This window comes from Chenopodium album, chromosome 16 (genome assembly GCF_948465745.1).
Source record: "Chenopodium album chromosome 16, dcCheAlbu1.1, whole genome shotgun sequence".
Classification (NCBI taxonomy): domain Eukaryota; kingdom Viridiplantae; phylum Streptophyta; class Magnoliopsida; order Caryophyllales; family Amaranthaceae; genus Chenopodium; species Chenopodium album.
In genome coordinates this window covers 1,665,513-1,678,470 of record NC_137849.1, presented here as the reverse complement: position 1 = coordinate 1,678,470, position 12,958 = coordinate 1,665,513, and the positions used below count along the sequence as shown (strand labels likewise).

Genomic DNA, 12,958 nt, shown 5'->3' with positions numbered 1-12,958 from the left:
AACTATTGATGTATGTAAGAACTTTGATCACAATTGTCACAAAAATACTTACATATTTATAAGTCAAATCAAAATCATACATATTTATAACATTAATCACCATACACATCTAAACTCTATACTAATATGATATGCGAATTACGTACTAGTAATTCTATAAAAAATAAAGTATTACATAGGATGAGAGTTTTAATTTAAGAGATTGTTACTAATTTAAATACGTCAAATCATATTATTGGAATTAAAGGCTAAAAATGCAAGATATTTTTTCTATCCAATAAAAATATCTCAAAAAAAAAAAAATTACAGTACCAAAAATTAGTGGATATTGAGTGCACGAAATCGAAGCATCTGGAACTAAACCAATCTTCTATAAATTCTGCTCATTCAAAATTTTCTCTCTCATCATTTCTTCTCAACTCATGTTTTCTCTCTCTTAATTAAGAAGAAACTTCGATTTCGCAATTAAAAGGGAGCAAAATTCTTTAATTTCGGCTTAATCAGTCTTCAGATTTCAACGATCGTCATCGGAAAAAACCCTAATCAACCAACGAAAGTTCGTCGTTATAATCATAATTTTAGCTGGTTCTTTTAATCTTTGCTTTATTTGAATATTTAATCATTGCTTTAATTTCCCATCTGATTGAATCGAATTGGGGTTTGATTTGTGCTTGAATTAGCTGAGAAAAGGTAGGTTTAGTGGTTTTTGATCAAAGATTGATTTTTTATTAGGTTTTAGTTCTATATGATAAATTATTGAAATTTTTAGGTTTTGGATTATACAGAAGATTACAAGTTGTGGGAAACAGTTTGTGCTAGGAAATAGCGTGATTTAGGGTTTGGAAATGACAATAAATGGAATTAATTTGGTTATTATGATTGCTTTCTGGAAATTAGGGTTGCTTAATTAAGACATAAAGATGAATACTTTAGCTTAGGTTTGTGGTTTATAACTCTATATTGTGTTGATTGTCTTTTTATTGATGGGTTGAACTTGTTTAATTTGTTGGTGTTTGCTTTTGCTGTGATTTTCTTTTTGTTGATCTGCTTATCTGCAATTATTTATTATGTAAGCATTTGAAATGGCTGCAGCTCCATTAGTAATTGAAGCTTTTGTTTAATACTGTATAAACTTCCTATTGTGCATGCTATTGTGATGTGTATTATACAATTGGAGTGCCCAATTTATTGTTCGTCGTATGTGAGACATGGATGGCCTTTCTTCCATGTTTGTAGATGTGATGAACTCTCCTCTGATGTATATTGGTGGAGGGTTTTGGGAGGAGGGGGTGAAAATCGTTGAGGGATGGTTCAAATGTTAAATGGGGTTTCTAATCGTAGTTACAGCGGGTTTTGATTGCGTATGTTGGATAGATTCTTCGATTTCGTATTGTGAAATGAGTGAGTTCATGAGAGACAAATTACACTGTCTGTGAGATATAACCATAGTGTCTCTGCTCAGTTTCATAAGAACTATGAAGCTGCAATTCTATCATTGGCTGTTGGACTTACAGGCTGTGTAACCACGATGCGTAACTCTGATTTTAGATTGGAAAGGATTGCTAACTTCAGGTGATACTGTAGGATTTCGCCTGATTATGTGAATATAAGGCATTTAACTTTGTACAGTAAGATTTCAGGGCTCTTGAGAAATAACCCATAAGGCCATTTCCCTATAACTCTTCAAGTCACCTTCTGCAGTCATCAGTCTCTCGTATACTTTGAAGCACCGTCTGTTGTTTGTCTTTACTTTGTAGGTTATTAATCTGAGTCTTTTGTTAGTCTGGCTTTTGACTCTGCCGTACCATTTCTGGATATAATTCTCACCCGTCAATGGCCGAGGATTCTTTGGTACTTTATCTAAAGTCTTGAACCATTAGAAAGACTTAGAATACACTGACATATATTTTAGTGTGTTTTGATGCCTTTGAAGAACTCTTAAATCCCTAGGCAACTGAATACCAATTGTCAGAATGGTCTCACAGAAGGTACTTCGGAGCATGGGGCGACAAGCTGAATTATATCACATTAGGGTGCAGGCTACTCAAGTAGTTTCTGTTAGGTTTTAAATTTCTGCCCTAGGGATGAAAATAGAGGAGGCCCCGATATTGCATGATATGTAATAGATTATTGTTCCAATTTCCAAAAAGTGGAGTTCATGAAGATCAAGTATTAGTAATCAGGGTAATTTAAGGAACTTAAAGGTGTTTTCATCGGAAGTCATGAATCAAGGTAGGCATGTTGATGGACCATCAACACACAACTCTCACACATTCTCCCTGTATGGTTGTTTCGTTTTAGATGAGAATTGATTTGTGTGATCTACTGCTCTTACCATAGGTTGAGGCTTGTATTGTTCATCTCCAATTTAGTTGGACTCGTTTTGGACCTTCAAGGCATCAAGAGATCTTGCATCACTGTTGATTTCTACAAAACCAAGAAGCTGTGGAGTTCCTGATTGCTGTATATTCTAGTTTGTAGTGGGATATATTTAGATCTTCTTTTTTGATCTGCTCTCTTCTGGCAGTTGTGACGATTGGAGCTGTGCAGCCTTGCTTCAATTATCTTCTTGCTGATGTCATTGCTCTGCAGCAGTGTAGAAGAAATCAAGGATATTTACCTGGGTGCCTTGGATGCTTAGTGTGCCTTTTTGGGTTGTAGGATTAGTCCTAAATGATACTCTCAATGCAGGTATTTTAGCTTGCTTTAAGCAGCTTAGTGACTCTAAGATTCATCATGGGAGCAATCATGAAGGAGTACGAGTCTATGAAGTCGCACTCAAACAGAAAAGTCTCTGCGGATGCCTCCTATTGTGCAGACACTGTGCTAGATAGGGGCTACATGGAGTATGGGTATGTAATGTGCTATTTATTGTTCTCAGGGGCCCTTTAATCTAGTTTCCCGTTAGATTTTCTCTAAAAAAATCTCTAGTCCATTACAATGATATATTTTCATTGCAGATGTCAGCATTATCGGCGAAGATGTCGAATTAGAGCACCTTGTTGTAATGAGGTGTTTGACTGCCGCCATTGTCATAATGAAGCGATGGTAAGACAATGATATTATATATTGATTGTGTAGCTTTTTAGTTTTCAATATTATGCCTTGGTAGGATATTTGGGGATACATTTTATAGCCACCCATGATTACATATTCCACAATCCACACCTGTTATATTGTCACCCTAAATTCTTCCTTGAGATTGAATTGCTGATGGGTTTGTGACCTGTAGGCATACACTTCCAAAGCTAATTTACATTCAACAATGTTTTAAATTGGTGAATGACCTTTCCTACTAGGAAGATTGGTAGTTTCTTGGAGTTATTAATTAGAGCTTGTTCTCTCACTCTAATTTTGGTTCTTGATGAATATATAGCCTGTGTTTCATCACATTTTACACTGACAGAAACTAACGTTAGGTTAATTTAGTGAGCTTTGCATAATTTGGCATATGCTAGCTTGCCTCATTTCTCTTGGTTGTGATTTGCTATTGAATCTTGAAGTGTAGGCTGATATTTTGACCTTTACCTGAGTTATAGCCTTATTGGCACCCTTTTCCATTAGTCAGGGAGGTACTTTCTGATTATGCAGGGTTCTATCACTTCTATTTGATGTTTATAGAAAGCATCTTGTTTCGTTTTGTAGGTAAATACTCACCATAACACATAGGAACCTTGTGGTAGGCTGTAATAAATGGTTTTTTTATTTTTTTAATTTTATTTTTTTAATAATAAGTTAATACTATGTACTTTTCAAATTTCTATGCCATTTTATATGGTGGAACTTAATTCTCAAATATATGGTTTTCTCTGCTTCTAAAGTGGCTATGTTTTTATAGAAATTTCAAATTTGTGATGGAAAAGAGAAATTGGCACCAGACTTCCCTTACAAAATTTTACTATTGTTGCTGTCTATTAAAGTAATTTCCACCATGTAATGTAAATTTCAATATCAATTGTTATGGAGTATTCTTCCTGTTTCTCTCTTTGACCCATCAATGCTTTTTCTCTCTCATAACACTTTATTGTACATTTCTCTTTCTACTTCCAAAATATTTGTTATACTTGTTCTTAATCTCTATGTCAAGTGTGAAGTTAATATTGGGATGGATGTAAATACAAGTATCTTATTGTTATTTGAGTTTATGAAGTCTGCAAGGATAATTTTCATTGTGTGTTTATGAACTTTGACCTCAGCACCTAGCCAGGATTCCGGACCACCCCGTCAACTGTTTCCTGTTTTGCATGATTTTACATAGATCCTATTGATATGCAGAACAATATACCGAGCTGAGGCATTTATTTTTCTCCCTGTTTTGCTTGACTTATTCTTATGTCTTATTGATATGCAGAACAGCATCAAGCTTGAAAAGACAAAGAGGCATGACATTCCTCGACGTCAAGTTCAGCAGGTAAAGGTTTATGAAAATGTATGCTAATAGGAGTTCATATTTGAGTTAGTGTTGTTATTCAATGTTTTATTGACTGACCTTGTCTTCCTACTATGTTTACATAGGTGATCTGCTCTCTTTGTGGTACTGAACAAGAGGTTTGTCTGATCTCTAATTTTTGAGTTTCTGGCCCAGTTGTGAAGCCTCTAATGGTTCAAGATGTTGACTTTGATTGGATTTTAATGTTGTTGGATGATGTCTATCTAGGTTCAACAAGTGTGTATCAATTGTGGTGTTTGCATGGGCAAATATTTTTGCGAGACATGCAAGCTATATGATGATGATGTAAGTAGCTTTTTTCTTCAGAGTACCAGGCTTCTGTGCTTCTGCAGAATATCTTTCACCAAATTCTTTGTCGGGTAGTTTGGATAGCATAAATCTTTGCTTTCAAGTTTCAAGTCAAGCTGAATCAATAACTACAAATTGTAATATGTTATACATTTGAAGCTGGATTTTAAGAAGCCATAGAAAGATTGTATGTTATAATTAATACAGTCGAAAACAAGGAGCTGTATGAGTGTGGATGATTTCAAGCTATGGTCTCAGTTTAATAAATGGAAACTATATGTGATAGAGATTTGCCACTTTAGCCCTGTAATGTGTTTCCGTAACTCATAGTTTTGGTGATTTTGCAGGTATCTAAGAAGCAGTACCACTGTGAAGGGTGTGGAATCTGCAGGTATGAGTTTAATTGATATAGATTTGCTTTCTTTGCTGAATAGTAGTTCCATAGCTTGCTTTACTCATTCCGTCCCTACTTAATTTGTTCCCCTTTCCAATTTGAAATGTCTCACATTGATTGTTCTCTTATTATCTTACATCACTCAAACTCTTTAAAGATCTCAGAAATCTCAATGCCATTGGGAAATGTGATGATTAGTTCCCATTTATATATCATTAGGAGCATTGTTATTAATGCCCCTGGTGTTACTTGTATGCACTGTGATGATTGTCTTGAGCAGGCTTATAACAAGTTTTGACTTTGTACAGAATTGGAGGACGAGAAAATTTCTTTCACTGTTACAAATGCGGTTGTTGCTACTCCAAGGTCTTGAAAAATAGCCATCCTTGTGTAGAGGGGGCAATGCATCATGACTGTCCCGTGTGCTTTGAGGTATGGTATATGGACCACCTGTTTTCTAGCACTTTTATGGAGTTATTTGCGTTATTTGAATTCCTCGGAAGCTAATAATATATTAATATTATTCTGGTTTCAGTATTTGTTTGAGTCCAGATATGATATCACTGTATTGCCATGTGGACACACAATCCACAAAAACTGCTTGGATGAAATGAAGGAGCACTATCAGTGAGTTTTTTGGTTCCAATGCTTTACGTATTTGTGTAATTGCAGTTTGTATGGAATGGCCTATTAAATGGACCATTGTATGATTTCATCTTGCAGGTATGCTTGCCCCCTATGCTCAAAATCGGTTTGTGACATGTCTAAGGTGTGGGAGAAATTTGACATGGAAATTGCCGCAACTCCAATGCCAGAACCTTACCAGAATAAGATGGTGAGTAATTAGTTGTCTTAGCTACCTATAATCGTGTGGCAGCCTGGAAGATGCGACTTAATCCTGATTTAGAAGCATATCTTTTTCTGGTTATCGTACGAATTTGTTAGGTTCAAGATTTGCTTCTCTAATAGCTAACCATAAATTTCTTATACAGGTCTCCATTCTTTGCAATGACTGTGGGTCAAAATCTTGCGTTCAGTACCATATCGTGGCTCAAAAGTGCCCGAACTGTAAATCTTACAACACTCGCCAATTAGGTTGAAATGTGGCTTTTGTTGAGTACCATATGATATCTTCCGATGCGCCTTTACCCCTTGTTTGACTCCAGACTCAACTGGGTGCATGATTGATGTTTGGAATGGGAACTTCGCGAACTATTTGACCAAAGCTCGGTTGAGGCCTTCGAGTAGCTGCAATTTTGTCACTTTCCGCCTAGTACAAACTGTATTATTTAAGTTTATGTCTGGTCTTTTGTATGATTCAATGTGTTGTATCTTGTATACAGCAGAGCTCCAGATACTGTTGAGCTCAATTTGCTTTGATTTCAGGTTTACTATCTCCTTGGATTGAACTTAAATCTTTAAAATCATAATATAGAGAAATTGTCTCAGTTAAAATTTCGCCTGAGAAATACTTTCATCTGGTTGCTTTTGGAAAATACACCGAAAAACACCTCAGACAGAGGGTGTCATCTATTTACTAGTACATCTGAACAAACATAGTACTTCTTACTGCTCTTTTCTGCAACACCTCTCACATGATTAAAAGGTGGTTGGTTCATGGAGAAAGAATTAATCCAAAACACCAAGATTAGATCATTTTACAGAAGTTAACTAATGATTAACTTTGATCGCGTTTTAACAAAGAAACCTATGTCTAAAATGTGAACTTATTTTTGAGGGCATGCTTGCTGAACTTATATGGTTTCATGTCATAATCTCACCTCTATAAATTGCTTGTAACACACAAATTTGCTTGTCTCAAATCTTTAGAAGAAAAATAATACACTTACAAGTTAAGAAAACACCCCTTTACAAGAAAAGAAAACTACTGCTACTAATGTCAGTATGTCACCAACAATTTATTTTATTTTTTTGTTCCTTTGGGGGAGGGGGGGTAAAGTGAAAACAGCATTTTACCAAGAAATTATTTATTGTGATTGTCAAAGGTAACTCTGTTTAAATTTATATAAAAATAAATAAGTAAAACTAAAAAAATAAAATAAAAACTCTGTTTAAATGCATACATTTAACATACGACGGACCATCTTATATTATTAAAAAAAATTGAAAAAAATAAAATATGTTGCAACACATAGAACGAGGTTGCACGTGAAGCCCAAACTACAGGAAATTCCCTATAACAAGGTTCTATTACTGACGTTATGAGCTTATGACTAATTTTCTCAATCATATTTTAAAGAGTAGAAATTTGTTTTTCCATTGTTTTTAGTAATCCATAGTCCATAGTTCCATACTAAAACATCTTAATGTTCATAGTAATGGCTTCGTACATAATTTTGTTCAATAAAATCTCAAAGGGAAGAGGAGGATGATGTGGACAATAACCTATACACCGATCCTTCAATGAACAACGATGATCAGTTAGATAGACGATAATATATGCAGTATTAGTAATGATTTTTATATAATTTTGCTCAGAAGATCTTAATGTTCATAGTATTACGACTTTTAAATGGTATTTTAGTTTCAACGAACAAGGATGTCATTTAGATAGGCGATAACAAATGCAATAATAATAATGATTTATTTAGTTTTGTTCGGAAAATCTCAATATCCGTGGTAAAACTTATAAATTGTTTTTCATAGAAAAATGATGGTCACTTAAGTAGGCATAATAAATGCACTAGTAGCTAGTTACGGTTTTGTATGTAATTTTGCTCGGAATATCTTAATGTTAATAATAATACGGCATATAAATGATAGTACCTTCAACAAACAAGAATGGTCAGTTAGAAAGGTGATGATAAATGTAGCAATAGTATGGTTTTGTATGTAGTTTAGATCGAAAAATCTTAATATTCAAGGTAAAACTTTTAAACCATTCTTCAACAAACAAAGGATGGTTAATTAGATAGGCGAAAGTAAATGCAGTAATAGTTACGTATGTAATTTTTGCTCGAAGAATCTCTAGGTTCATGGTAATACGACTTCTAAATGGTTGTTTATCGTTTCTCGATTTCGTTACCAAAAATTGGTAAGTGTTAACCTTGATCAGACATTACTAACCTGGGAAAAATACAAAATGAGTGGGAAACACTACTACTATAAGCTTCTGCTGCACCATAGTGTTAAAGAAGTGAGAATCATTGCAAATTGCATCAATATTTTATGTCCTAGATTTTGCAATGAATTGCATGGTCATGAAAGTATGCATTTTCTGTCATACATATTAATTCACAACTGACAAACTGTACTACCCTGATTCCCCCACCTATGCAGATATAGAAAACCTGGGTCCCAAATAAGCAAACACATATATACACTAAAAATGCCAAGGAAAATCTTAAATTTGCTCAACTTTTGTATCAAATAAAGTGTAAAGCTAATAATTCAACAACAAGAAAAAGATTGATTTGAAATTAATGAAAAATACAGGGTTGGGTAATAAGAATCTCTCAACAACCCTTTGCTGATGCAGTTTTTGATCAAGTCTTTAGCAAGCTACTTCTTTTCTTCAGCTATGGACCGGGTGTAACGCAACATTACATGTATATGCTAATGGAGACTAAACTATCGAGTAAACCTGGTCATCGAAGAATTAGGGTCATGAACACAATCTTTGAAACCAAAAGCTGTAATAACTGGGAAAACAGAAACTGAAAACCAGTTAGATCTGAAGGGTGCTCGGAAAACAACCGGATTTACTAGCTGAAGCCCTATGTTATGCATCTCTGTTAATAAGATGCAGATATGCAATACCTGGGACATTCACAAGAGGCCTCAACTGTGAGACAAAGATATAAGATATGATGATATTCATGATAATGTGCATCAAACAACAATCTGTAATTATATATGAATCATATCCGGCAAAATGATCAAGGTTTATATCCAAAATACTATATAATAATCTCAATAATTTGTCCATATGGGAGGCTTATACATCAACTCCTTTCAAAATGGTGAATAAAAAAGAAGGAACAAAAAAACACTTCTTTTTTTTGGGTTTTTCACAGTTCCTGGAGAAGCCAGGAGAAGATATAGGCAGAAATGGCAAAAGAAGCCATTCCCGGCTTTTATAACTACGGTCAAAATTATAGGATCTAGCCGATTAGCTATCAAAGAGTCATTAGAACCATGAGAGATGAATTGCAACAAAAGGTTCTACTAACACGCCATACAGTGAACACCCGAGGCTGCTTATAGATATACAAAAGACGCAGCTCTTTATTATCAGATGATCAAATTTTGGCAGTTTCATCAATCATGGGCATAATGACTTCAAGGAAAGCAATTAATATTCTCTAAATAGCAACGAACATGCTTTTCTCAAAAACGTCGTCACCATTTTCCGCCTTGGGAGAATCTCCGGTGATAGATTTCTCGTGCTCCTCATTGGAGATCTCCTCCAAACGGCAATCCCAGCTGCAGAAAGCTTTCTCACCTCTGCAACAAGGTTAAACACACAGTTTAGAGATGCTGCAATGACAGGATAATCACAACTCAACAACTAGAAGGTTAGCTGCAAGTAAGCTACTCGAACGAACCTATACATATATATGTCTTTACCCTCTTCCAGCTTCTTCTTGCAAAAGTAGCAGCAGCTCAAGAAATCATTCGAAGGGTATGGTGATGGTGCAGATATCTGCAAACAGTTTTCCATAGAAGGCGTTTTGGTCTCTAAACTTTCTTTCTTATTTTCAGGATCAATTTCATTGGGGTGACTTTTCAAAACAAAGTCACCAAAAATATGAGTAGTTTTGGGATTGGGACCATGTGAAATCACACATGTATAGTCCTCTGAGAGCTCAATCTCTTCAGGGGTAAGAGAACGAGCCATCTCATTGCAAGAAGGAATCGCCATTGGAACTGTAGTCAGCTTATTCTCGGCATCCAGACCTCCTCCAATCCAGTCAAAACTCAAACTCTTCTCCATTGTCTCGTTCTCAAAACAAGAACGCTTGATCCTCGACTCTACATTACGAGACTTCAGCCTATACATCTCTGACCCTAGCCTCTTAGAATCCAAAGAAAAAGACTGGATCTTCCCAAAAGGGTCAGACTCTAAAGGGTCCCCTCCAATCTCAAATAAAACATCAGAGCTACCCTTCTGAAGATTAGAAGGCTTCATCATCCTAGCATGGGGGAAAACTGCATAGTTTTTCGGCAAAGACTTGGGCAACGACTCACAAAAATCGACACGGTTGGTGGGCGAGTTTGGGGCTCCTTTACTCCTAATCTGAGACCCAAACAGTATAGTCTTACTATTAGATGAAGGCATAACTTTATCCTTCTCAGTTAAGTTCCTGTCATCATCATCAAGTGAATCCACAATGCTTCCAAGTCCAACTTTGTGACATTCCCAACACTTTTGGTGCACTTCTAAAGAGGATTTAGGGAACCTAAAACAAGTGCCCAAATTACAGAACAGCTTAAAATCAAGAGGTGAAGTTGGGCTTCTAACTGAGTCACAATCTGAAGCAACTTTTGGGGTTAATCCTACAAATAGACCAGGAACATTAAAAAAAGAGTTGGTCTTTTGTCTTTGCCCTAAAATTTCAGACTGTAAACAAGTTTCAGAACCTCCATCTGATGTTATTTGACCCCCCATTATTTGTTGTTCTTGCTGAATTGATCTACTCCTCTTCTTCAACATTATCATATAAATTCCCAAAATCTGTATAATAATTCACAGAAAATCATATCAACAATTGGGTAAAAAATTCATACTTCGTCTTAAGCAATACATATATCGTCAAACCCAGAAAAATAAAATTCCAAAAATAAAAAATAAAAAACAGCATTAAAAGGGGGGGAAAATAACATGCAAATCTAGGAACTCAAAATAGGAGGAAAAAATTAGAGAAACCCAGAAAAATTCAAGCAAATGCAGATAAAATTAGATGAAAACCCATAATGAAGAACAAAAAATAGATCATTGAATTTGTTGTCCAGATTATCACATTTTCCAAGGTACTAATTATTACCAGAAAAAAAAATTCCAATATTCCCAAAAATTCTAGAAAAAACATGAAAATCACCCATACAACTGCATCCATTAGTTCAACAACCGATCAAGATAAAAATCATACAAAGTACCACTAAAAATCACTAAATACAACAAATGGGGTTCAAATAAAAAACAAAATCAAACAAAAATGATGATTAAATGTTGCTAATCTAAAGATTATAACTCTAATCATGAGCTAAAGTGAAGTGAGCAAAATCATAAGAGAGAGAAAGAAGAGTACATACCTTTTGATTTGATTAATTGATTTTCCTGAGTTTTTTATAATAAAATAAACCCAAAAAATTGTTTTAAAAAACAAAACAACCCCAAGAAAATTAGGAGAAAAGAAAAACCCAAAATGAGGGAGAAATTTATTTTTCTGGGAGAAGAAATTAAAGGGTGTTAAAAAAAAGGGAAAAAACAAAGGATGAACAAAAGAAGCAAAAAAATAAAAATGTCATAAAAAAAGACTTGTCTTCCACTCTTTCTCTCTCTAATTTCTCTCTCTAATTGTTCTTATTTGTTACTGTAAAATGCATCAAAATCAGCGAAGCATAGTTAGTGAGTGAAGAGAGAGAAAGAGAGCTTCTGAAATACTCTTTCTTTTCTTTTCTTTCTTTGCTTTCTTTTCTTTCTCTCTCTTCTTTTTTTTCTCTCTCTACTGTGAATTTAAAGGAGAGAAGAAAGATGGACTCTGTAGTCATAGACGGTCAGGATCATTTCTGGAAAGTGCTTTTTTATTAAAATAAATAAATAAATAAAATTGGAAATTGCTAAATTCTTGCTTTTGCCACGTCACTTATACAACAAGGGTTTTTTTTTTTTTGTGTGAATTCTGATTTGTTTGACTTTTGGTAAATTGTGGATTAGATTAGATTGACTACTTCAAATAAAAGATTAAAATAAAATAAAATAAACAAATACAATATTAGTATGAATTTTTACAAAGGTGAATTAGAAATAATCTCTATGTTAAAACGGGATTATCTTACATTTTCCACTACAATGTATGGAACAACAATCAATTTTTAGACAACAATGTAGAAAATGGTGATCAAATGTTTCTAAATTGTGACTTGTGAATAATGTACACATTTATGAATTTTAAGGGTTATCACAACTTTTGTACTCGTACTTTGTTTTTATTGCAATGTACTAAAAGATGTATATTTTAAAATGCTAATAATGGATAAGGAAGCATTTTACAACTTTTAATTCTCTTATTGGTTTTCAATTGTGAAATTCATGGTCAATTGTGGTATGTACTGTGATTGTTTGTCCTACTAATATCTTTGAAGATTTAATTGACTATTATCTATCTATCTATCTTCACGATATGATACATATATTGATATCGCTTCTTTCTTTATAAGTTTCAAAGTTAATATGATTAATTTTCCTTATATAGATGAAACGTGTCAACTTTCATGCTACCTTAATAACTCAATTCAAATATAATGTAATTATGCAATAATGGAGTACACTAAGCATATACGTAGTATAACATCATAAGGAATGTATATTTTGATGTTATCAAAATCAGAATTCTTTAACTATCACGTCTTGTGTCAAACAAAGATTGGCCTATTTGTAAGGATTGTCCTTTTGAAGTTTTATTGGTTCGTTGGCAAATATGGAATTCAAGGTTAAAATTATACTTTTGAAATTTTTGGGGACGGATATATAAGGTAATATTGAATAACTTTTATTGGTTCGTTGGCAAATATGGAATTCAAGGTTAAATATAAGATCTATAACTTGTATATCGATTGTAAGACTTTTAAACTAGTATTAT

At 34.1% G+C, this 12,958-nt stretch overlaps 2 protein-coding genes across 3 annotated transcripts; one reads left to right on the top strand and one right to left on the bottom strand.

Annotated features, from left to right (window-relative positions):
* The first annotated feature begins 363 nt into the window (after positions 1-363).
* LOC145586030 (putative E3 ubiquitin-protein ligase RZFP34) lies at positions 364-6,590 on the top strand. Of its 2 annotated transcripts, none has more exons than XM_081642744.1 (11): positions 364-556; positions 2,692-2,852; positions 2,961-3,048; positions 4,352-4,411; positions 4,516-4,548; positions 4,658-4,735; positions 5,086-5,129; positions 5,441-5,564; positions 5,668-5,759; positions 5,856-5,967; positions 6,125-6,590. In XM_081642744.1, the coding sequence occupies exons 2-11, from the start codon at positions 2,737-2,739 to the stop codon at positions 6,230-6,232; spliced, it is 855 nt and encodes a 284-aa protein (XP_081498870.1). In that variant the 5' UTR covers positions 364-556; positions 2,692-2,736; the 3' UTR covers positions 6,233-6,590. The 2 variants fall into 2 exon arrangements, with proteins under 2 accessions (XP_081498870.1, XP_081498869.1); XM_081642743.1 differs by having other exon boundaries at positions 366-2,232; positions 2,341-2,852.
* Positions 6,591-8,933: 2,343 nt separating this feature from the next.
* On the bottom strand, positions 8,934-11,808 carry LOC145584617 (FCS-Like Zinc finger 10-like). The gene is made up of 3 exons (XM_081641429.1): positions 11,409-11,808; positions 9,701-10,830; positions 8,934-9,599 (listed from the first exon to the last, which is right to left on the bottom strand). Exons 2-3 carry the CDS (start codon positions 10,813-10,815, stop codon positions 9,458-9,460), a joined length of 1,257 nt encoding a protein of 418 aa, XP_081497555.1. The 5' UTR covers positions 10,816-10,830; positions 11,409-11,808; the 3' UTR covers positions 8,934-9,457.
* Between the last annotated feature and the right edge of the window lie 1,150 nt (positions 11,809-12,958).